The sequence below is a fragment of the Corylus avellana genome, chromosome 2 (genome assembly GCF_965113065.1).
Source record: "Corylus avellana chromosome 2, dhCorAvel1.hap1.2, whole genome shotgun sequence".
Classification (NCBI taxonomy): domain Eukaryota; kingdom Viridiplantae; phylum Streptophyta; class Magnoliopsida; order Fagales; family Betulaceae; genus Corylus; species Corylus avellana.
Window position 1 is genome coordinate 9,158,601 of NC_142491.1, and position 24,993 is coordinate 9,183,593.

The 24,993-nt window shown below is 34.9% G+C and overlaps 2 protein-coding genes across 3 annotated transcripts; one reads left to right on the plus strand and one right to left on the minus strand.

Moving 5' to 3' along the window:
* Positions 1–2,946: 2,946 nt before the first annotated feature.
* On the minus strand, positions 2,947–4,051 carry LOC132168116 (beta-1,3-galactosyltransferase pvg3-like). The gene has a single exon (XM_059579201.2). It carries the CDS (start codon positions 3,997–3,999, stop codon positions 3,085–3,087), a length of 915 nt encoding a protein of 304 aa, XP_059435184.2. The 5' UTR covers positions 4,000–4,051; the 3' UTR covers positions 2,947–3,084.
* A 13,585-nt stretch (positions 4,052–17,636) lies between these two features.
* On the plus strand, positions 17,637–24,281 carry LOC132178233 (Protein kinase superfamily protein). Of its 2 annotated transcripts, none has more exons than XM_059590682.2 (3): positions 17,637–18,103; positions 19,325–20,896; positions 23,069–24,281. In XM_059590682.2, the coding sequence occupies exons 2-3, from the start codon at positions 19,374–19,376 to the stop codon at positions 23,949–23,951; spliced, it is 2,406 nt and encodes an 801-aa protein (XP_059446665.1). In that variant the 5' UTR covers positions 17,637–18,103; positions 19,325–19,373; the 3' UTR covers positions 23,952–24,281. The 2 variants fall into 2 exon arrangements, with proteins under 2 accessions (XP_059446665.1, XP_059446668.1); XM_059590685.2 differs by having other exon boundaries at positions 19,365–20,896.
* The last annotated feature ends 712 nt before the right edge of the window (positions 24,282–24,993 follow it).

Sequence of the window (24,993 nt, forward strand, 5' to 3'; positions counted from 1 at the left end):
TCCTTTGACAGTCATCCAAAATGCGTATGTCATGATCTAACAAAAACAATAAATACGTTTGCGTAGAAAAATAATAAATGCGTTCCACTTGATCACAACAAAAATATTGCTACACAAATCCTTGCAAATAATGTTAGGTTCAAGTATGTATAAATATCTTCTAGTTTTATAGATATGTATTGAGAAAGTTTTACAATGCAAAATTTCATTTACAGTGTTTTAGAATACAAAAGTTTTATTTACAAACTTGATATATTGGAGGAAATCAAATATTTGTACGACAATTTCAAATATTTGTACATGAGTATCATTCCCTCCATGACCTTTACCGTTGAAGTTATCTACATTAACAAGCTATAATTGAAGGGGTTATTAGGATTATTGTCATATCAAGACTTTGGGTCTCAAATTCAACCGTGCATTTTGATGTTGCATGCGCTCAAGAATAAAGTGGGACATTTGGGTAAATCTCAAAAGAGGACCAAAAAAAGGCTAATAATGTTAAATAAGACTAGATTTCATCACAAATAATATTCCAGCAGTTACCTAATTTATTTTCAGCCCTCGCTTGACTTGGTAGTCACTTCCTCATCTTCAGTTATTTCCTCTCCATTGATTTCCAGAAGTCAAACAAGTCTTTATTTTATTCTATTTATTCACATGCTATAACTTACATCATTATTGCATCTGTATATCTTCTTCTACTTCCTTATAAATTGTAAAGTGATTACAAGTGAAGGAGATGAAAGAAAGAAAAGGAAAGAAGAGGGGTGTGTGTACATGTTTGGAGGAAAGGGAGAAGTTACAGTTGTTATAACATGATCCTGTTTACCATGAGAGAACCAAGCATATAGACATATATTGTCATCTTATTAGGGAAAAAATTCAGCTCCGCCTCATCAAGGCATTGCATGTCCCTTCCTAGCAGACATTTTTACTAAAGGTCTCGGCTTCAAAGACTTCACTCATCTTTTATCCAAGTTGTCTGTCAAAGACGAGTTGGCTGCTTTACTAATTGTAAAACTGAACTTTTTCAGTTATTTCAGTTATTTTGTTTATGTACTGTTGAAGTTAATTGAAGCTAGTGGTTAGTTGGTTAGTAGTTTGTTACTCTTATAATTATGTATATAAACAATTGTACTTTATCATTCTTATTCAAGTTGAATATACAGAAAGTTCATTCATTCTCTCAGTTTTTGTGCTCACTAGTTTTCTTCCTTCTTCTTTGCATTCGTTGGTTACAGATTGCAAAGCTTGACATGGTATCATAGATATATGGGATTCTCATATTAAACTAAAGGGAAAACTTCGGAAAGCCCCCTTGAACTTCCAACCATTTTGACATACTCCCTTGAATTTTCAAAACTTTCACTTAGACCTCCTGAACTTTGGTTTTCTCTCACTTTGAACCCTTTTAACTTTTTATATCCATTTTACCCTCAACCAAAACTACACCCTTCAAAACTACATCACCACCCAACCCAAAACGATGTTGTTTTGAGCACCCAACCCAAAATGACATCATTTTGAGCATAATATTAAAAAAAAAACAAAAAACAAAAAACAAAAAAACAAAAACAAAATCGGGGGTGGCCAGACCACCCCCTTGGCCATGGGTGTGGTCCGGCCACCCCCAAAAGGCCAAAAAAAAAAAAAAAAAAAAAAAAAAAAAAAAAGGGGGGGGGGGTGGGGATCGGGTGCATTTGGGGGTGGTTTCGGCCACCCCATACGGCCGGTTGGACAAAAGTCTCGTTTGTCACTACATTATACCCGTCGTTCAGGGACCCCGATATATATATATATATATATATAAACTCAAAATAAGCTACTTTGTTGTTCCTGGTTGATTTGGTTGTGATTGGAGCTTTGCATAGTTAATCGTATTATATTTGTTGAAGACGCCTCATTAAATAAATGTATATGTAGATGTATATGTATTTATGTATGTCGTGCAAATATATGCATAGGTCGTGCAAATATGTATGTCAATGTTGTTTATGTGACAATTATTCGATTGTTTTCTCACTTACTTGGACATTGCTTACCTATAAGGAGTTGATAATATTATATCATAAATGTCAATTAGCTAATTGATTGTTTGTTTTATTATTTGCAGTTAATGCGGAAAAGTCGGGAGATAATGGTCATGATGATGTTCACTCGGCTTTGGTCGGAGTAATGTTTGTTTAAGACTTCTGTTTTTTGTATTTGTGTATAACCTTAGTTGTAGTGTTTGGTTAGTGTTGGATTAATTGTGGTAGTTGAATTGATAGATCGAATATATATATATATATTTGATGTTGGATTGATCGAATATTGGATATATGTAATATATGTAATTCGTATATCAAGTATAACGAGCGGAGAAAATTCAAAAAAAAAAAAAAAAAAAAAATTCCTGTCAAATTTGGTAACATGGCACATTACCAAATTGTAACGTGGCAGAATATGCCACGTTACCAATTATGGTAATATGGCACATTATGCCACGTTACCAAATGGTAACGAGGCATGTTCTGCCACGTTACCATAATTGGTAACGTGTCAGGGTCATGGTAATGTGTTAGAGTCTGACACGTTACTAAAGTTGCAATACCTACGTCCAATTTCACCACCCGTCAAACATGTTACTATATGCACGTTACTACATTTTAGTAACGTGTTAACACCATATACACATTACTAATGGTCCGTAGCAAAAAAATTTGATTCTTATAGTGAACTAATTGTGTTGTTGAACATAAGAGTCAAACTCTGAACCAAACAGAATAATAATCATTAGGAGATAACAAAACTCCCAATTAGAAAAAGAGAATATGAAAAATAATGAGCAGTATTGAGTGAAATTGAAGAGCAAGCAAGTCATTGGGAGCTCAGCCCGTTTCGTTTGTTTTCTCCTTTATAATGCTTGTCCTATTATTGAAAATAAAAAAATAAAATAAAAATTTATGGAAATCATAAAGTTGTATTGGCCGAATTCCCTATAATCTTATTGAGTAATTCTACATATTCATCTCATATCCCGCTCTCATATCACCGTGCTGATATGATAGTGCACATCACCCTTGAATCAGTCTCTGTATATCAAAGTCGGAAAGCTTTTATTTCTTTGGTCACATTGAAAAATTGAAGCACATGAAGCCATTGATCCCACCTCTTCAATCGATGTACTGCAACAGTTTCTGGTATAAGCTCATGTGAGCACCTCCCATTTGTTCCCGGGTAGTCATACATGGCTGGCTTGTTGGAAAATCGATTTTTCGCCTTATTCCCCATCTTCAACCATTTCCCAACCATTTTATCCTCAGGCCCATTCATCTCATTTCCAGGAATATCAGACTTTCCAATCCACTCAACAAGATCCCAAGACAGCAAAAACCCCATCCCCGACATATAATCCACGTATGGATTCATGCTAGTGCATGGAATTACAAATCCATAATACAAATCCAACCTCGGCAATGTCTGAAGCGACAATGCCAATGGCGAAAGCCTGATGAAAACATCATCGTCAGCCTTCATGACATAGCTGTAACGCCTTGGAAGGATGCTTGGGAGGGAAGAGAAATATGTGTAGGTCTTGCCATTGTTCATGTTCTCTATGCAGTTGAGTACGATGATGTCATTGAAACGCAGGATTTCCAAGGCGATAAGGACTCTCTGCTCGGGTTTCGTGAGGTTGCAGAACACAAACCTGACGTCTATGTCGGCTATCGGAGACGACTGGATTCCGTAGACGAGGCGGAGGAAATGGCGGCGTTCGTAGTTGTCGGGGAGGGTTAAGATTCCGATCAAGAGGCTAAATTGTTTGCGCTCAAGAGGGGTTCGGGTTTGGGTTTGTGTTTGTGTTTGTGTTAGATTTCTTACGGTTTCGCCGTGTGTAATGGAAGTTACTCGGACATTGAATAAGACGAAGAAGAAGTAGAGGAAGAAGAAGGAGAGAAAGAGAGAGGGGAAAACAACTAGAATCAGCTGCCTTCTCCTCATCATCATCATCATCACTTGCAGATTGAAGATAGTTTAATTGCTTCAAAATGTTTGTTTTCTTGGGTGTTTTTGTAATGTGTTTGGCTCCATGTTTTGAGAAACTGTAACTCATCGAGACTAGTCATGCTTTGTACATGTTAAGATAAGGGGAAATCTTGATTTTACTCGTGAAGCACTTGGTTGGAACACGAGGAAATGAAAGAGATTTATGCATGCAGAGCCAGTTCCACCGCTAGGCGGATTAGACTGTCCACTACAAAAAAAAAAGAAAAGAAAAAAAAGAGAGAGGAGTATTAGTGACGTGTATATTATTCATTAATATCTGCCACGTCACCATTTAGTGATGTGGCAGTTAATGACACGTTACTAAAATATTTAGTAACGTGTAAAACTTCACACACGTTACCATAAATAACACGTTACCATAAATAACACGTTATCAATTGGTAACATGCCATAATGGCACGTTACCAATTAGTAACGTTCCATTATGGCGCGTTACCAAATTGGTAACGTGCCATTATCACACGTTACCATTTTGGTAACGTGCTAATTTGACACGTTACCAAATTGGTAACGTGTCATAATGGCACGTTACCAATTGGTAACGTGTCATAATGGCACATTACCAATTTGGTAACGCATCATAACGGAACGTTACCAATTGGTAACGTGCCATTATGACATGTTACCAATTTGGTAACGTGTCATAATGGCACGTTACCTCATGGCACGTTACCATTTGGTAATGTGTCCAAACGTTACAATAGAGTATTGGGAACTTGCGACCAGCTGGTTTCCAATATTTTTTTTTCCCCCTTTTCTTTCTTTCTTCCCTCCTATTTTTTTTTCTACCTCCCCCGCACAAGCCTTCTTCTCTTTTTCTCTCTATCTTTTCCTTTCTCTTCTTTGAAGAAGAGGAAATTTTCTCTCCAGCGCTATCCTCTCACAGTACTCTCTCTCTCTCCGGCAACTCCGTCCGGCAAGTCCGGCCTCTATCAGTCCATCTCCTCAGGTATATATATTCCTCATTATATATATATACATGACGGCCCCAGACACGTTACCAATGACACGTTACTAACCTTTAGTAACGTGTCAACAGCCTTGACACGCCACTAACGGTCCGTTACCAAAAAATTGAATTTTCGTAGTGGTCGCTTAAGACCCTCGATTGATGAATATTAATAAAAATTTCTTTCATAAAATTAAAAAAAATAAAATAAAATTAAAGCCCTAATTATCGTCAATATTCTTTAATTAAAACTCCCTAATTATGATAAAATAAAATAAAAAATTGATAGCAATAAAATAAGGGAATCAAATAATATTAAAGACATTGTTAAATAAAACGCAAACTTGAACTTTGTGGCCTAGTGGGTAGATTTCTTTTTTTTTTTTGGGCTTGTGATGAGATCGACATGGATCGACATGGGCTGCTTCAACATTCAATTATAATTAACGGTGCTCTTAAGGCTTGTTTGGGATGCATTTGAGGAGCCTAAAAGTGCTTTTAACAATCAAAAAGTCCGCTTGAAGAAAAAAGTATTCATTCGGTAAAAAAAAATTAAAAGCGCTTTTAAGGATTCAAAAAGCCTAAAAATTGTCAAAACTCTATTTTTCCAACGCAATTCCAAACATGCTCTTAGCCAACTCAAGCACTATAATTGTTCATCAATCCTTTTGGTGCATGGTTGATAAAATAATTTAAGATTAATTAATGCTAGTTGCGTTATAATAAATCACCAACTATCTCAAAATTTTAAGTTGATAAAAAAAAAAAAAAATCATTTTATTAATATAATAACACTTTAACTAAAATGAGAGTAAAGTCAAAGTTCAAATTTGAGACCTTTTATTTTGATATTACGTATAATCATATAGAACTTATTCTAAAAATTCAATTCGATTAAAAAAATGAATTAAATCACATTAGGAGCTGGCACCAAGACCTAAATTGAAATGTACCAATCAACTAGCTAACAAATAGTATAATATATATATATTTTTTTTGTAACCTGCCCAATAATGTTCATTCAACTCTACACTTCCTATTATACTATTTGTTAGATATATATATATATATATATATATATATATATATATATATATCTAACAAATAGTATAATAGGAAGTGTAGAGTTGAATGAACATTATTGGGCAGGTTGAGCAACCCGGCCCACCCAATTTCACGTGTCCGATCCATCTGGAACCACAGTGTTCATGTGATTATTCAAAAAGGGTTCAACTCGTAATTGGTACGACTCATCCAGCTCGGCCATTTCTATAACCAGCATCCCATAAAAAGAAAATGTTGGTCCTACTAAATTATATATATATATAGCGATAAAAGTCATGTGACTGACATTTTGTTCAAAAAAAAAGAAAAAGCTGTCATTTGGGTAATTTAATCGGTTGAGGATCACGCTTCATAAAGCGAAAGTCTCTAGTTCGAATCTCTCATTTATGCGGACATATCAAAAAAATAAAAAATAAAAAAGCTTAACGAAAGGGCTAACTTGTCGTAGTTTGATAATTTTTCCAGGGTTCAATGTCATTTTTTGAAGTTTGGAGACTAAAACTTAAAAAATAGTTACACTCCTGGGAATTTTTTTTTTTTTTTAATAACTTTAAGGATATTTTGGAGAAAAAAACATAAAAGTGTACAATTTGACATGCGCGGTTAATATGAGAGGCCCCATGTCACTTGTTAAAATTTAAAGGTACAAGTCAAAAATGAAAATAGTTCATTGAATTAAAGTGCATTTTTCCCAAAATAAAATGTTGGTCCTACTAAATGAATGTGGCATGGTCCCTACAACCAGAAAACCGATCACCATGCACCTTTTGGGTGTGGGGTAACGCGGGGTTGGAAAAATCGAAGGGGGATGATAAGGGGCGATTTATAGAATTATTCTTCGGAGTCCTACGTGTATAATACGGGCCACCTTCTGGAAACAAGCTTTATTTCTTTTTTCAACACAAAAATATTAACAAACAATTAGAAACACAAAATTCTTTTAAAACACTTGAAACTACGTTACATCATAACATTTTTTTTTTTTCAAACAAAAAATATTATCTAAAAAACATTAACAAATAAAGCGGCCCGGCTCTGGAAAGGATTAGCTATTCAAAGAAATCATAATATATTTTTTTTTTTTTGGGGTGATAAATATCATAAACTCAAAGAATCTATCTCCATGGTCTAATTTGGGTTTTTAAGGATATACTTTGCGTTTGATATTGGGCCATAGTCCACACTAGTTGAAGTTTCAAGTGGAAGTCAAGTCAGGAGTAATTTGTTTCCAAAAAAACAACAAATCTTGGGCATAATTGATGAGTTTGTGACTAAGCAATGTGCTGGCCACGTCATCTTTTTTCTTTTCTTTGTTTTTATTTTTATTATTATTATTTTTTGTTCTCCCTTTTGGGCGTGTAATCAATAACCTTTCACACAAGGTGCGACCATGAGCCATTTTGAAGAAACTTTACCCTACCGCCAGCTTATTATTACTATTCATCAGCAGCATTTATTGAATCATTGATTTCAACATTTATTTGTTTTTAATAAAAACGTTATTTTCATACCAATAATTGTCAGTTTCACACTATTCCTACTTAATTTTATGTTGAGATTTACAGTGAATTTCACCGAAGGGTGTAAACGAGCTGAGTTTGAGCGGATTTTTCTTGTTTGAGATAGCTCTTATATTTATTTTTTTTTTATTATAAATTTAAATTTTAAGTACTCTTAAATGGCTCAATAATCCAGCTTGTATATGAGCATTTACTTAGCCTGGCTAACTGAATATAAAGCCTAAGTCAAGACATCAAGACACTTGGTTTCGAAGAGAGAAGATATTCATCATTTTATAATAAAAAGATGCTATTAGGAAAAAAAAAATCATCAATTTTTAATATTAATATGAGCAACTATATGAACAACTACCAATTCGAGTCTTATACGAGCTGCTTACGAGCCTAACCGAGTCGAACTGAGTTTGCTTCATTTAATATTTGAGCCAGTATTTATGTTCACAAAACGCTTCATTTAATAATCGAACCGAGCTTATACGAGCCGATCCCAAGCTCGCTCACGAATGGCTTGTTCGTTTAACACCCCTAATGGCCATATATACATATTTGAATAACATAAACTCATAAATAATTTGTTTTAGAGTGTGTTTAGCCCTGCAACTTCAAAGGTCAAATGTGGTTTTTTCAAACAAATTATATCGCAAAAAGTGTCCTATTTGGAGAAAAAAAAATTATGGTTTGAAAATGTGAAAAAAATCTACATTTTTGCACAACAGACAATGGATTGTATTTTTTTTTAAAATAGTAATATTACATATCATACAAACATCCTACAAAGGTGAATATTTTTATCTCACAATACTTTCGTGACAATTATTCCAACTAATCCTTCTTCTTTTTTTCAACAAGAATTGATCTAAGAGTTGCTTGGATCTGCCACATGATTGATATTGCGAAATAGTTGTGGGTTAATATGTAGTTTCAAGCTTTTTTTTTTTTTTTTTTTTTAACAAGGGCTACTAGACCTTGCCACCAGGCAACACTAGCAATTGGAGTTTCGGGGGCAAGACTAAAAAAGAATTTGGGGGGAGGGGGGATAAAATTTTAATTTTAAAAAATATTTAAAAGGCAATTTTGAAATTTTTTTAAGAAAACATGGTGCCTTGGAAGCCTCACCATGTAGATCAGCCATTGCTTGCCACATCAGTTTTGTATGATATTTGAGTAGTACGCAGCATTATTCATTTTAAAAACGCACAATCTTAAAGGTTTAACCACATATTTTATCAAATATTTAATTGCATTTTTAAAAAGCGTATTTTCAATAATTGCATTTTAAAATTGCTATTTCTTAAAAAAAAAAATCCACAAGATCAAACTAACACTTTCTAAAATCATCATATCAAATATATTATTTATTCTAAAATCTCCACTTCCAAAACCCTTGAAGAAATTTTGGTACTTCCCAAAATTGGGATCCCTATTCCTTGTAGTTATGAATTGAAAGTTCCAAGTTTGTTTAGCACAAAAACTTCTAGCTATGCTTCTTGAGTATTCCATGAATGATATGATAATGAACTTACCAACCCTTCTTTCTCTCTCTCTCTCTCATCAAGAAGAGCATAAAAAATAAAAAAATAAAAAAAATAAAAGAATAAAGGTGAAGCTATGGCCCTCATTAAGTGCAGGATTCACAGCTAATAAGAGAGAAGACTTGCTGAAAAAGGCATTTGTGGACCAAGTTGAAGTGAGAAAGGAATCATGAAAGAAGCCATGTTTGAATGCCTCCTCTCCTTTTCCTAATTCCAATACACCATAAAACCCCACACTTTCAAACCTCTAATTTTGCCTACTTTTCAAAAAGCAAGGGGACACAACTCCCATGCCCCCACCACCACCTTCTTTTTTGGAGGTTTTTAAGCCATTGATGAGTTTCAAGGGGATTTTCAGCTAATCATTCCAATCACCAACTATGCTGATCAAACCTTTCATGACAACTTGTCCATTTGATCGTGACCATCGACGGCCAAAGATTACCCAATCATCATCCCCATCATCCATCTAGATTCTTGCCACCTCATCTTTTTCAATTAAATATATATATATTTTGTCATGTGTCATCGGATTCGACTTTCTACGCGTGTTGTGTTTATATGTTTATTTTACCTCGTAATTACAACTTCAATTTGTCTAAACTCTGTGACATTACCGGATTAGATACTGTGCATCTCGGAATTCAATGAGTGCAGCTTGGAGATTACTTTGGTCAATTTTTGTTAGGTACTTTTTATTATTATTATTATTATTTTAAATATATATATTCTCACAGCCAGCAGCAGATTTTCTATAATCCATTTTCTTTTCTATGTTTAGAGAAAATTTCAAAAAAAAAAAAAACTCACATCAGAAGCCCTAAATGATTTTTTTTTATAGGAAATCAAAAAGTAATTTTATTCCCTAAATTGAGAAAAAATGGTTGGGAAGCTACTGCTAGTGGTTAACATGGTATCAGAGTCAAAGGTCCTGAAATTGAACATTGACTCCATCAAATCACCTTCTATTTAAATTAAATATTTTATGTGTTCGGTTTCACCTATTAAAGGAGAGTTTGGACCCACGTAAGAGGGCCCTGAGGAGGAGTATTAAAGTAATGATTAAGTTATTAAATTTAATTTTTCCTATCAACTTAAGCTTTTGATGTAAGTGATAATTTAACAATTTAGGCTGCTCGTATTTTACTTGCCGCTACTACGAGAATCATGCATGATGATCTTAGTAGAGCCAAAGATGATCTTGGTAGAGCCAAAGAGAGCTTCTTCAAGCAAGAGTTTAAGGTGGAATAATAGTAAAAATTGGGGGTACTAGGGGTCCGTTTGGTATAGGTATGTTATTATAACAAAAATTAATTGATGTGAAGAAAAAAAAAAGTAAGAATGTTTGGTATAAAAAAATTAAAAAAGAAATTTTTTTATAGTTAATTTTTATTTAAATAATGATAAAAAGTAGTTAATATGATGTAAAAAATAAAAATGCTGATAGTTTAATTGTTTTTTTGATAAATAGTCAAATTGGTTGCTATTGCCAAACACAGCCTTGAGCATTAAATTATTCTTGCGGGGCTATGAAGAATCACCAAAGTAAAAGTAAGATCATGTCAGTATGTAAGGAAGATGGGACAAGAGTAGAGGATCCTACCCAAGTCAAGGAATAAATAGTGAACTGCCGTCCAACAGAAATTGTGTCATGTGACCCGCGCGTGACATTTTTGAACATTCCATCATATATATATATATATATATATATATATATATATATATTTTTTTTCTAATTAAAAAGGTGGGAAGGGGCGACCAGTGTAATTTTTCTCCTTGGGCGTTACCATCGGGGTTCCCACCCGCTGTGAAATGTCCGGTTTGAGCCATAGCTACTGCCTGAGAAGGCGAGCCCGTCACCACAACCCCACAAAGGTGTGAGCCAATAGAGCCCCTTCAAAATAACATTCCATCATATTAACTTGTGACATTTAATATTTATTTAGCAATATTGTGGGAGGTAAGACATATGAATGTCTATTCTTTTAGGAAAATGTTTGGAATATTAAATTAACGTGATAATTCATAATTAGATAATTAGTTAAATGATTAAGAGTGTATAGTTGACAAGTTAGGTACTAACTAATTAAATTAAGGGAAAACTTCGCAAATCTGCTTTTGAACTTTCAACCGTTTTGACATTACTCTTTAAAGTTCAAAAACTCTCAATTTCACAATTCCAGCTCCTAATGCAATCTCTCCCCTCGAGCATTAAAACAGACAGTAAAAAGGATAAAATGACCTTTATACCCTTAAACTTTTATAAAATTTTAAATTTACTCTTAATTTACCCAATTTGTTTTTTTTTTAGAAAACAAAAATTGGAGTCTATTTTAGTATTTTTCATAGCTTCCATTAGAATTTAACGCAAAATCCTAATAGATGGGGTAGATTGCATCAAATTAAACATTTGAAGTATGAAATTGAAAGTTTTTGAACTGAGGGGTCTTTTCAAAACGTGTAAAAGTTCAGAGGTCTTTTGTGAAATTTTTCCTTAAATTAATAGATCATATCTTTTTTACTTAATCATTTAACTAATTATAGAGTATTACCACGTCGTTATAATAAAAACCATAAATCTCTTGCCATTGCTCATTCTTTTAACTTGTATCCTTTTGATAGAATAAGTTGGAGACTAAAAAGGGCATAAAACTTGAACCATACAAACTCAAACTTAAACTTAAACCAATTTTAGAATCCAAGCTTGTAAGAAGGAAATCATGCCGATTTACATCCATTCAAATATGTAGGTGTTGAAGAAGATGGGGATTAATTAGCAATCATCCACCTCTCTCTCAGCCATCTCCAATCAAATTGTATATACATCATACATGCATGGCTACATGGCTACATGCATGAGGAGTCATTTTCATTTGAATTCAGGAAAGTCCTAATATTTTTCATGAATGTGACATATCATCATGGGTGGCTCCATTGTGCCTTCAAGACATATAAGCATGATGGACAATGACTCATTGCACCTGTGCATCATCAAGCATTGGAAGTACATTCTTAGTTGTTGTTCACGTGTCTGTAAATAGAAAATTTGTTAGGGTTTATGTCCCTTCGAAGGCTCCAACTACACAGAGACTGAATTAGAGGGGGGCCAGTGAGGACAATGGCTCCCTCTTCCTTCTAATTGTAAATTTATAAGGAAAACTTGTAATGTAATGTATTTGTCTTCTATAATGATAGCTCAGTTTGGAGGAAAACTTGTTCATAGTTACCGAGTGATTAACTCCAGAGAGATTAGAAAGGTGGACCGGTTTGGATTTTGTTTTCAAAAGCATTTTTCAATTTTTCAATTTACTTAGGAACGAAAATATAATTTCTCATAATAAAAAAGTCAAAGATGCATAATGGGTCAACCCACCAAAACTGCTAGAAGCGCTAACGACCTATGATTCAAGGGGATTAAAGGTTGGCATCCCATGACTAGAGCATAGAGCGGCCGAAAGCCTACGACCCAAATAGCTTGGCAAAGACCGAGTGCACCCTCACCAAGGTACATCACTCGGCGGAAAATTGAAGACTCCGCCAATTCAGCCAACAGTCTGCTCATGCCATGTGCTTCCCTAAAAACTTGGAAAATGAATCCCCACGCCAAGGCGAGAATTCTTAAAACCCCATAACGGGGTGCTAGGGAGTTGGGACCAAGGCCTATAAAAGAGAAAATGTGGGCATTCATTCCGATATGCTTAATTGACCCCCATCATTGACACCAAAATTAACTTGAATGTAGTAATAATCTCTAAAATGTAGCTCAAAAGGTCACACTTTATAAAGCGAAGGTTTCTAGTTCGAATTCCTTTATCTTTTTTTTATTTAAACATGTCAAAAAAAAAAAAAAAAAAAACTTGAGTGTAAAAGTGGTCTCGCCATGTCAACCACCGACAAACCCTCCAACCTCATACTTCTTTGCATATCCTCCCCTACTAGCGGCGGCTTGTGGTCGATATTAACCGTAAATATTTTAAAGAAAATTTTTATAACCGGGAGCCCTCCCTCTAGTCCCATCATCAATCATCATCCTCTGTTCTGCAGAATTATTTATAAAAATAGGATAATTTGATTATTTTTGTTCTTTTGAAGGCAGCTTTTACATGAAAAAATATCCTAAGGATATGCATTATCATGGTCATAAGGAAAGAAAAAAAAAGAGGTTGAGGGCTGAGAGGCAGAGGAGATTGTCCCGAGCGGCTACACAATGGGCCAGCAGAGGAGTGGAAAGGGCAGTGGAAGCTGACCACTCACTCTGACTTTCCCTGCCATATGACTCCCTCATTCGTCGCCATCGAACCGTTCTGACGCAGTGCTTTTATTTTTTTGTCAATTATCGACTGCAACGCCGGACACTGATTGACCATGCACGCGCGCACACGTCCTTTTCATTGAAATGTTCAAATTCACCATCGTCTTGAGGGTGCATATTCTGCTTGCAGATGCAGTGTCTCCAAGTGCTTTTGGAGTTTTTTGGAATTTAACAGAGTGTATCATTTTTCTGTCCCCTTTTCATGCCTGCCCCCATTACTGATAAAGGAGGAGCTTTCAGTCTTTGATAGTTCATGGTTGGCAACCCATAAGAGGAATTTTGACACGACCCTGCCCAATGCCCAGAAGAGCCATCTCTAAATACCCATATATAATCGCCAATTTTTTACCCTCTCAACAAAAAATTAGTGAATTCGGTTAAGAAATTTGACCCATTTAAGTAAATGAGTCAGATTATTATCCCTTAACACGATTTGAATCAAACACCCAATATAAGGGTTGGTAATTTTTTACAGAATCAATACAATACAAAATTTAGCGAGTTAGGGTTAAAAGATTCTAACCCGTTTAATTAAATTGGTTAGATTATGTGCGTGAACACGATTTGAACCCAACACAAATTTAGAGGAGCAGATGTTAAAGCTTAGACTTATTTCTTCTTGTTGAACACTTCTTAGAAACCTATTAGAAAACAAGATAATAACCTATAAATTACCAAGAAATATGTGCTTTTCTTTCTTGTTTTAAACCCCTTAAAAAACTAACCATACTTATATTTAATCCCATTGATTTCCACAAAATTTATCTTTCAAATGAAGGCTTTATATTTTTATTGAATAAAGATTAATAAAGAAAAAAAGTTTTTAGCTGCAGCCTCTTGAAAGGAAAGAAAGTTGACAAGGGAGATTGTTACTCTCATTATGTAGCCTATCATTACTGTTAATTTTACAGAATTATTATATAATTTATCTATTTTTAAAGAACTTTATGTTTTTCAATGTATTAAAGTCAGCAATAGGTATATTATAATACTTACCATAAATAAGGTAATAGTATAGTCAAAGAGGGAATCTAGGGCCAGGGGACCATCCTCTGTTTTGATTCTGTTTTATTTAAATAAGTTTATCCAAAAATTCATTGCTTTAAATAATTTTTTATTATCTTAAAAATTAAGTTTGACACCTCGTTCATGCTTTAATCCCGATAGAAACTCTTGTTTCCATGCACAGCCAATACTATGGCCATTATGATGGAACGTATAACCATACCACAACCGTTAGCACTAGATATTCTAAAATTACATAATTTAAGCTATTTTTAGGTATTAAAACGCTTGAAAAATGCTACTTATTAAAAATGTGGCATTTTATCAAGGTAATCGAAAAGAATTTTCTTCTCAAAAATCTTTATTTTCACTTTTGTAAAGACTAAAGACGCTTCTATCAAATCTTTCTTACAAAATAAAGAGCAATAACTTGATGAAAATATATTCAATTCTCAACCGTAACATACCACATTTTTAATATGTGTAATTTTTCAAGCATTTCGATGCCTAAAAATAACTAAAATTGTGTAATTTAAGAAACAATAAATTCTCAAAAAATTATTATTATTATTATTATTGCAAAAACCACCGGCCAAGCATTAAAGCATCCATCAAAGCTTTATTCAAAGCTAGAGTGGTTTAAACTTCCCCAATCACGTACTTTTCCATCATAAATATTAATGGTTGAGATCTAGATGTAGCTCTTATTTTTAATTTGTCATTTTAAATTTTCATCACTTCACCAACTATTAGGTAACATTAACATTTCAATGTTTATGCTACAAACACGTGGCAACAATTTTATTTATTTATTTTTTAACAATATTACAAACAAAAGTTTTCTCAATGATTATCATGATTGTTTCCCAACTCATGAAATGTATGCAAAAGCAATGGAATGGGGTCATTTTTTATTTTTTTATTTCACTTCTTCTAGTTAACTAATAGTATAAGATCCTTTCCCCTACTTAATAATTACAGTTTATTTATTTATTTTTATTTTTTATGGTTTGTAGATCAAGGCAACTACATTACACAATAAATCTAATAGAGAACTATACTAGATGAACATTATTGTGATCATAATAACAAAATAACTTTAAATCAATGATAAAGTTTTGTTCTAACTCAATCTTTCACATCAACATGACAACATATGTGTTTTAACGTTTAAGTATGCGATTTTCATGTACATTTTTATTATGATTAATAATTACATACTCTAAAGACAGATACCAAATTAATAAACTGAACTAAAAAATTTGCCTACCCTAATTTGGAACAAACATTTTTTCCTTTAACTTACCAATCAAAAAAAAAAAAAAAAACATATTTTCAACACTATTATCAAACATATTTTATATTATCACTTTTTATTATTATTTAAAGAAAGAAAAAAATACCCAAACAAAAGAATGTTGAAAAGCAAATCCGGTTTGCCTCATATCTTTCTTTTACCCTTTTTTTTTTTTTTTTTAAATGAAATTGAGTTTTTGTTTTCTTGTAAACCCACTATTTTAGTCTTGAGAGTTGAGAGGCACATGGATTAGTTAGAGTACATCGCACTCACTTGTGCAAATACTACATAACACCTACGGTAGTGGTCAAGATTGATCAAAAAGCAATAGGAATTCCACAATAAGAAGTGGGGTCCATGTGGGGCCTATACGGTGGACCCTAGCTTTCATCTTTTTGTGTTGAATCATGGTGCTCTAAGGCATCATTGTTACATCCACACACATTTATTAGCAATTAATTATTACCAATTTGTTTCAGAAAAAAAGAATGAAAGTGAAAAAAAAAAAGGATAATAAAGAAAATTGGGAAGCGATTCTAATCATCTCATAACTCATCACCTCATAGTGGGAGCCTTTCCTCACGCTCTCTTTTGGTGCGTGAATGAGGTTTGTATATAAAATATTATATAGAAAAAAAAAATTATAATTAAATTTGATCCTTATAGAGGTGAAAGTATTTTCTGAAAAAGAAAAAGAAAAAAAATTATTTTTATTCTAAAGGTGAAAATACAATTAAAATGGGAAATAATGACTCCCTTTGTTATTTTTTTTTTTTAATATTTAATATTTTTATTTTAAAAAACAAAAAACAATCTAAACTCTCATAAACAAATTTTAACATTGACTTGGGTTTATTTTTCAAAGTTCACAAAAAGTCATTAAACCCTATTTTTCCCTCAAATTATGTGATTTTTTTATTTTTTATTTTCCCTAATTGAAAGAGGGAAAATGACTATTGAGGAAGATCTTTTTCATTTCTGATCCAAATAGAAGAGAGAATAGGCGATCCTATGGGAATGCTTAAGTTAGAGCATGTGCCCGAAAGTTGGCATTACGAGACACCTTCAAAGCATTCCAACTTTGAAAGGGAGCTAAAACTCTAATATCAAAAATACAATTAGCCAAGTTCAAAGAAAAAAAGAGAGAAGTGTTGTTAATAGCTAACACCACTAGGAGAGCGTCTCCTTCCAAAGAAAGAAAATTACTACCAAAAGAGGCTGTTAGTCGAGTAGTTAGCAAGGCAGCAAGGGCCTCTTCTTTCTTTTTCTTTCTCTCGCAAATAGTAAGAAAAATAGCAAAAATAAAAAATGCTAAGCATAATATAAGTGCTTTGAAAATTTAAATAACTAAAATAGAAAAAAAATAATTTTTGAACTAAAATATAGAGTAAATTTGTTTAGTATGATGTGAATGTTACTAATTAAACAATACCACTAAACTAGTTTTTTTTTTTTATGAACTAAATTATATTTCCTTATCTCAATATCTCTTTTACCTTTTTTTTTTTCTTTTTTTTTTTGATATGTCTGCACAAGAAGGGGGAGAAAGATTCAAACTAGTGACTTTTACTTCATTAAGTGTGATTTCAGCCGATTGAGCTACCTATTAAAGACAATATCTATTCTACCTAAAGAGAAAAACAAATCTAGTTGGCATTTGCCATTGAACTCAAAACACGCGCCGTTATTCCGCGTGGCCATTGCAAAACAAAAAGTAAAAATCCAAACCCGCTCCATGGAATCACGGTGATGACAAAAATCAAACATAGACCTTGAAAAGAAATGTAGCTCAAAGAAGGAACACACCTGGCCCCACCGCAGGGCCCACGCGCCCCCCACCGCAGGACCCCACAACTCTCTCTCTCTCTCTCTTGCTCACTCTCTTTCTCTCTCTGCTACTGTAACACATGAGTCTCGCTGCAAAAAGTGCGCAGCGCAAAGAAAGAAAAATGGTGTACTACGACTACTGCAAGAAAAGCAAAAGCTGAGGCACAAACCATACGAAGAACATTAAAAAACCGCCATCAGAAAAAGCGTTTTTATTCTTGCAGAGCACCCTTATGCCTCTATAGAATAGAATGGAGAGAGAATTGTACTGCGAAGTGGTTGTTAGTGTGTGAGAGGGAGAGAAAGAAAAAGGGTTTTACAGAGAGGTCTGAGCTCGAGCAGGCTCTACACCGCTCGGGCTCTACAAAGGAATTCTGGGTCTGTGCCAACTTTTTCACCATTTATTTAGAGAGAGAGAGAGAGAGGTTTTAGTTAAAGAAGAAGAAGAAGAAGAAGAAGAAGCGAAGATTGTTGGTGTTATGGTTGTACAGGGTGGGGTGGCGTGTCCATACGGATTTTCAGGTTCTTTGTGTTTCACTGCTGGTGGGTTCTCTCTATCTCTGCTTTTGAAATGTTAGTTTTGGTTCTTAGTTGTTTTGCTTTTCTGGGACTTGGAGATCTCTCTCTGACTTCTTCTTCTTCGTCTTCTTCTTTTATATTTTTAGAAAATTTGTTTATTTGTTTGGGAGGTTTTTCGTGGAAGTGAAGGGATTATGTGGGGAATGTGCTCTAATGGAATAGCGAAAACATAGGGAATTTTGCGTTTTCTGCTTTTCTCAGCTCGTGGGTTTTGCTTTTCTGGTGTTTTTGTTTTTTTTTAAAAAAACTTTTTTATTAATTTGGGAGGTTTTTTTTTTCAGCCTATGTTTTTTGTGTGATGTCGTATATGATTCTGTCATAGAGATTCTTGTGAGTGAAGTTAGGGACTTGATGAATCTTTCATATGATTTTAGTTGCTTGATCTGGAGGGTTTTCTGAGAATCTTGCAAATTGGGGCTTTCTGCTTAATGGTTTTGCAGTTCAAGTCTCTCAAAGTAAAGGGTCGGTGTGGGTTTTGAATTAATTTGATATCATGCATCCACAAAGCTCATTCGCATTCAATAATTGCTTACTCTTTGATGTCCAATAGCTGCTTTTTCATGGATTCTTTTTCTCTTTGCTTTATTGTGCTGCTATATGTTATCTTGTAATTTAGGGAACCTGATCAACATAAACAGATTTTAGTTTCTCACCTTGTAAAACGCTTTCTTGGCAACCAAATGGAGGGTAAGGCTATAGATTTGCCCAAGTGCCTCTTGGATTTCTTATATATGTTTATTTATTAATGGCACCTAAGCAATGAAACGAAAAATGCTTTATTAGGTAATGGTTGTGCAGGCTATAACTTTTATGATAATGGTGTTTCACTGATTAGAAAGAAAGTTTGCATTCATGAATAGTCTTTGGAAAAGGAATGAGATATATACTGTTTATTGGAGTACTCAGTAAGATCTGACTAAAGAATTTAAGCACCCTCTGAATTAAATCTCATTCGTATTTGCAGAGTTATTGGACTAAAATATTTTCTAGATTTATACTGTTTATTGGAGTACTCATTAAGATCTAACTAAAGAATTTAAGCACCCACTGAATTAAATCTCAATCGCATTTGCAGAGTTATTTGACTAAAAGAGTTTCTAGATTTATACTGTTTGTTGGAGTACTAGTAAGATCTAACTAAAGAATTTAAGCACCCTCTGAATTAAATCTCATTCGTATTTGCAGAGTTATTTGACTAAAAGATTTTCTATGTAACGATACACAGTTTGAGGACATGGCTAGGGTCCCAGAGTCAAAGGCACTTACTGGGAAAGTACCTGTTACCTTTGAGATATCAAATGCACGTATGACCTCAGTAAGAGAATTCGGTCTGCTATCAAATGCACATGACTTAAGTCAGCTATCAAATATCCAAGAGTTATCGGATGCGCATACAGTCTCAAATGCACGTATGAACTCAGTAAGAGAATTCGGTCAGCTATCAAATGCACACGAGTTAGGTCACCTATCAAATATCCGAGAGTTATCAGATGCGCGTACAGTCTCCGTAAGAGAATTGGGTCAGTTACCGAATGCACGCATGGCTCCGGTGAAAGAAGTGGGTCAGACACCAAAGATGCATATGGTTTTGGTAAGAGAAGATGTGGGTAGGTCTGACACAAGAGGCTCTCAAGATTTAGACTCACCTGTGCCTGTAAGAACATGGAAAGGAAAAGCCTCTTTGCCTGAAGATGAAGAACTTATGCCTGATGTTGTTACATTTAAGGGCAGTGGGAATCCATTTGAGGAAGGTGGTCCTAGTTCTTTTTCTGGGGCTAGTCATCCCCCTGAACCTGTTGATACAGATCTAATGAAAACGGTCTATGTACCAATAGGTCAAAAAAAATCCGAGGCTGGATGCTTAATGAAGAGCTTGTCTATGAAGGGTCCTTTTCTAGAAGATCTTTCAATCCGGGTTCCACCTAAGAAACCAAGCCCAGCTGTTCTTTCACCTGCTGAAAGTTTGGTTGAAGAACCAAATGACGTGGGTAGGTTGTCTTCACCATTTGCAGTTCCTCGTGCATCACAAAATGCAGAAAACTCTCTCCTTCCCCCTGATTCTGAGGAGAGGGAATGTGTTTGGGATGCTTCTTTGCCGCCAAGCGGCAATGTAAGTCCACATAGTAGCATTGATAGTACTGGTGTTGTGACAGCTATGAGTGTTGTCAATAGCTGTGCCAGTACATATCGGAGTGATGCAATCACTAGTGATGGAATGCTTAGTATGGAGAGGAACTGTGAGAGTACAAAAGGGAGTGTTAGAGGGGATTCACTTGAGAGTGCAAAAACTAGTGTTAGTCGAGCAAGTGATAGTAGTGGCCTTAGTGATGATAGTAACTGGAGCAACATTACTGGGAGTGCTAATAAGCCTCATAAAGGAAATGATCCTCGGTGGAAGGCTATTCTTGCCATTCGAGCAAGGGATGGATTTTTGGGCATGAGTCATTTTAGATTGCTCAAGCGGCTTGGTTGTGGCGACATTGGCAGTGTGTATCTCTCTGAGCTGAGTGGAACTCATTGTTATTTTGCAATGAAAGTGATGGACAAGGCATCCCTTGCTAGCAGGAAGAAATTGACAAGGGCTCAAACAGAAAGGGAGATTTTGCAGCTGCTGGACCATCCATTTCTTCCAACTTTATATACACATTTTGAGACTGACAGATTCTCCTGTTTGGTCATGGAATATTGTCCGGGGGGTGATCTCCACACTTTGAGGCAACGGCAACCTGGGAAACATTTCTCTGAGTATGCTGCACGGTATGTTTTATAATGCAGAGACTTCTGTCAGCTGTCTATAGCATTTATTTGTTTTTTTTCACAAAGTCTTCCATCTCACATTGAATTTGGCTTTGTTTCTATGGGCAGTGTCATCTTATGTCCATTACTTATCAAAAAACAATTGTCATCTTATGTCCATTTTGGTTAAGTCTCCTTTCTTTTCAGGAAAAAGAAAGGTTCTAGTTTTCATAATTTCTGCATTTCTTTATTTGAAGTTTGCATTTGAGGAGGTTATCTGTCATTTTGTGTCCATGATCTTGCTATCTTGAGAGTTTTCAAATAACATAAAATGCTAGGAATCATAGAGAGATGCTTTACGGATGCTTTATTTGTTATGCCTATGTGGTTACTTTCTATTTTCAACTGGTTTCTTTGTGTATAGAAACTTACACTTATTCACTGATGCTCTCTGATGTTACATAATCTTTCTCTTTGTGTCCATTATGTGAGATTAGAGGCACATAGTTTCATTGCTTTCATGTTCCTCTGTAGCATTGAGGCTTGTAGAATGTAAATGATAACAATTACTTAGGTTTTTGGGTCCTTCTAATTGGTAGTGTCTAGTTAAGAAAGTCACTAGTGGGGAACCTTCTTCTCAGCGGGCTCTTAGCAAGCAAAAAATCTTCCTCGACAAAACTGGATCTCTGTTTTAATTTAGCTTTGAACTATAAGATTGAAATGTTTAAAAGCTGACTAATAGTCTTGAATAATTTTTTTTTCGATAAGCAAGACTAATAGTGTTGAATAAATATATCTAATGTAATCTCATGATCTGAAATATATCTATTGTAATTAATACGGCATTATGATATTGCAAAAAAATTGACAAAATCAGGTTAGTTGTTCAAATTAATAAATTGCATAAAGTTTTTCTAAGATTAGAGTGCTCGTCCAGTGTGTCTAGTGCTCATTTTTCCTTTTAACATCATTTCTGTCTAATATATTCTGATGAACCTGTCTACCATCTAATATACTTGCATTGTCAGTTGTGTTCTGGTTGCTTAAATTTCTTTTTTCATCTGCTGAAAAAACAACAAATTTCTGCGGAAAGAACAAAAGGGAAGTATGCGCCTATAAGTTTAGAGTGGTTGTAATCTTGTAGTATTTGTAGAACAGCCCTCAATAAACAAAATAGTGACAAAGCATGTAAGTTTTTGTGTACTTCCTATTCCTTGATGATCTACATCAATGAAGCTATTGAATGTTGAGCCACTTAGCCATGCACAAATGGAAATCAAATAAAGAATGTCAATAAAACAAGCTGCTAATTTCTTTTACATTCCTTTTCATGAATGCATGTGATAATATGATTTGGGGATATGCACCATGGAAGGAGAGAAAGCTGAGCATCACTCTTGCTGGTGGCTTCGTAGTGTAGAAACATTGCCTTTATGACATAGTTGGTTGTTGGTTGTTCTGTTGTACTTGGTGAACGTTTGTGAGGGAAATTTCATCATCTTCAGCGCTGTAACAACACATCTTTACAACTCCAATTATGCTAGTCCACTTGAATTCCTCTTTTGAATGTTTTCTTGGCAGGGAATTCCTTTCCCTTCATGCCTCTTGTGGTGTCTGTGGAGAGAAAGTAATGATAGAAGTTTTGAGGACTGTGAGAAGCTATACTTTGTATCTTTGAATGGCAGCTTTTATTTATCCCTTAGTGATTAGTTACCATGATTTCCTTGTTCTCTTTTCTCCTTCTAGTTAGGTGTTTTTTCATGTATGCTTCTTGTGTACCTCGGGACGTCTTTCACTTTTAATGATATCTCGATTAGTTCTAAAAAAAAGTAGTACCTTTTGTATATGATAAAAAGTCAGTTCAGCAAGATAAGCATATTAACTGTTTAGATTGATCAGGGCACCTTTTGTGCTCTAATGCGCATAGAATTACTGTCTACTTACTCATTTCCATCGACCACTACTGTCTGGAACATCAAATGCTGGATGTTTATTATCAAGTATTTAAAATTCTACTCAACTGTCAAGGAATGATGTTTATCTTGTTTGACAAGTCGCTCTTTATCTGCTTTTGTCAATAGTAACTCAGCAGTGCTGTGTTATTATCATAGTGTCCTAAGCCGGTGCTTCTCACTTACATACAAGTTTTCCAGTTGACAGAAAATATAATCGTTGTTTTCTTGATGTATGCAGATTTTATGCTGCAGAGGTTCTCTTGGCCCTTGAGTATCTTCACATGCTTGGAGTTGTCTACAGGGACTTAAAACCTGAAAATGTGCTGGTTCGTGATGACGGCCACATAATGCTTTCAGACTTCGACCTTTCCCTAAGATGTGCTTCTTCACCGACTCTGATAAGAACCTCATATGATTCCGACCCTTCAAAACGGGCGGCTGGTGGTGCATTTTGCGTCCAACCTGCCTGCATTGAGCCTTCATCGGTATGTATCCAGCCTGCTTGTTTTATTCCACGGATCTTCCCTCAGAAAAACAAGAAGAAGACCCGAAGACCTCGAACTGAACCTGGGTTGCTGTCCAGTACACTTCCAGAGCTTGTTGCGGAGCCTACCGCAGCCCGGTCTATGTCTTTTGTTGGAACCCATGAATACCTAGCCCCTGAAATCATCAAGGGAGAAGGCCATGGCAGTGCAGTTGATTGGTGGACATTTGGCATTTTTTTGCATGAATTACTCTATGGAAAAACCCCATTCAAAGGCTCAGGCAACCGTGCCACACTGTTTAATGTGGTTGGGCAGCAGCTCAGATTCCAAGACTCACCAACAACCAGTTATGCGAGTCGCGATCTCATCCGGGGCTTGCTGGTTAAGGAGCCACAACACCGGCTTGGGGTGAAGAGGGGTGCTACTGAGATCAAGCAGCACCCCTTCTTTGAGGGTGTAAATTGGGCTCTTATACGATGTAGCACACCCCCAGAAGTCCCAAGACCAATGGAGACTGAGCTTCCTGTGAAGTTTGGAGCAGTTGACACAATTGGGGTTGGTAGCAACAGTAAAAGGATGGCAGGGACAGACATGATGAAGTCTGGTGGTAAGTATCTGGACTTCGAGTTCTTTTAGTTTTTGAATACAGGATTGTCATGCTGTGTTGTATTACTATCATCAGTTAATCCAACATCACATTGCTGTCTTCTGCTAATGAACTTCACCTTACCCACCTCATAACATAATATTACCCATCCCCCCAATTGGAAGATTGATACTTCATGTTCACGGAGGATGATGGATTCCACGCCTGACATCAAAATCAATTTAGATTATCACAAAGCTAGTATTGTATGTAGAGAACTCATTTGTCTTATTAGAGCTAAAGTTTTTTTTTTTTTTTTTTTGGGCAAGTTATTGGAGCTAATATTATCAGTTGCAATCCACATATTAATTTTGGGTAAATTTTGTTAGTAACACTTGGATTATGCTTTGAATATGTGAATCATCGATTTAGGGATTACCTATTGTACTCTAGTATTGCCACCATTTGTTGGAAAAGGAAAGAAAAAAAAGGGGTATAACAAGAAATCCAGCTAATTCAAAACTCAAGCTTTGATATTAGGAATTTTCTTACGCTAAATCTACTAAACTGACATTTATCTTTCAAGCATGTAATTTTTACATGTATTTTTAAAAATGGACGTGATAATTAAAAATGCATGTGAAAATCACATGTTCTAACCATATATGTCTATTAATTCTTCCAACCCGATTTGGAAAAAAATTTTGTCATTATTATTAGAAGTAAATAATGAAGAATTCCAACAAAAATATATTACACCACTCATTACATATGCTGCGGCAGAGGCAATGGATGCAGAATGGATACAAACCCAATCAAATTTACAAGAGAATTTTTATTTTTTGGACACAGTTTTCTTCCAAATTAGGCTTAAAGAAATTTTTCCAACTTAGTCGATAAAAATGACATAGATGAAATTCTTCAAACCCAGTTTAGAAAAAAACTATCATTTCATCTTATTCCATTTTAATGTACATCAATAAAAAAAAGGGTGTAGTCGCCCTTAGGCCCTTACTGAATTAAGTGTCAATTATACATCTTTGGTGTAACCATTCTAAGAGTGCGTTTGGCCCGCGAAACACGTTATTAAAA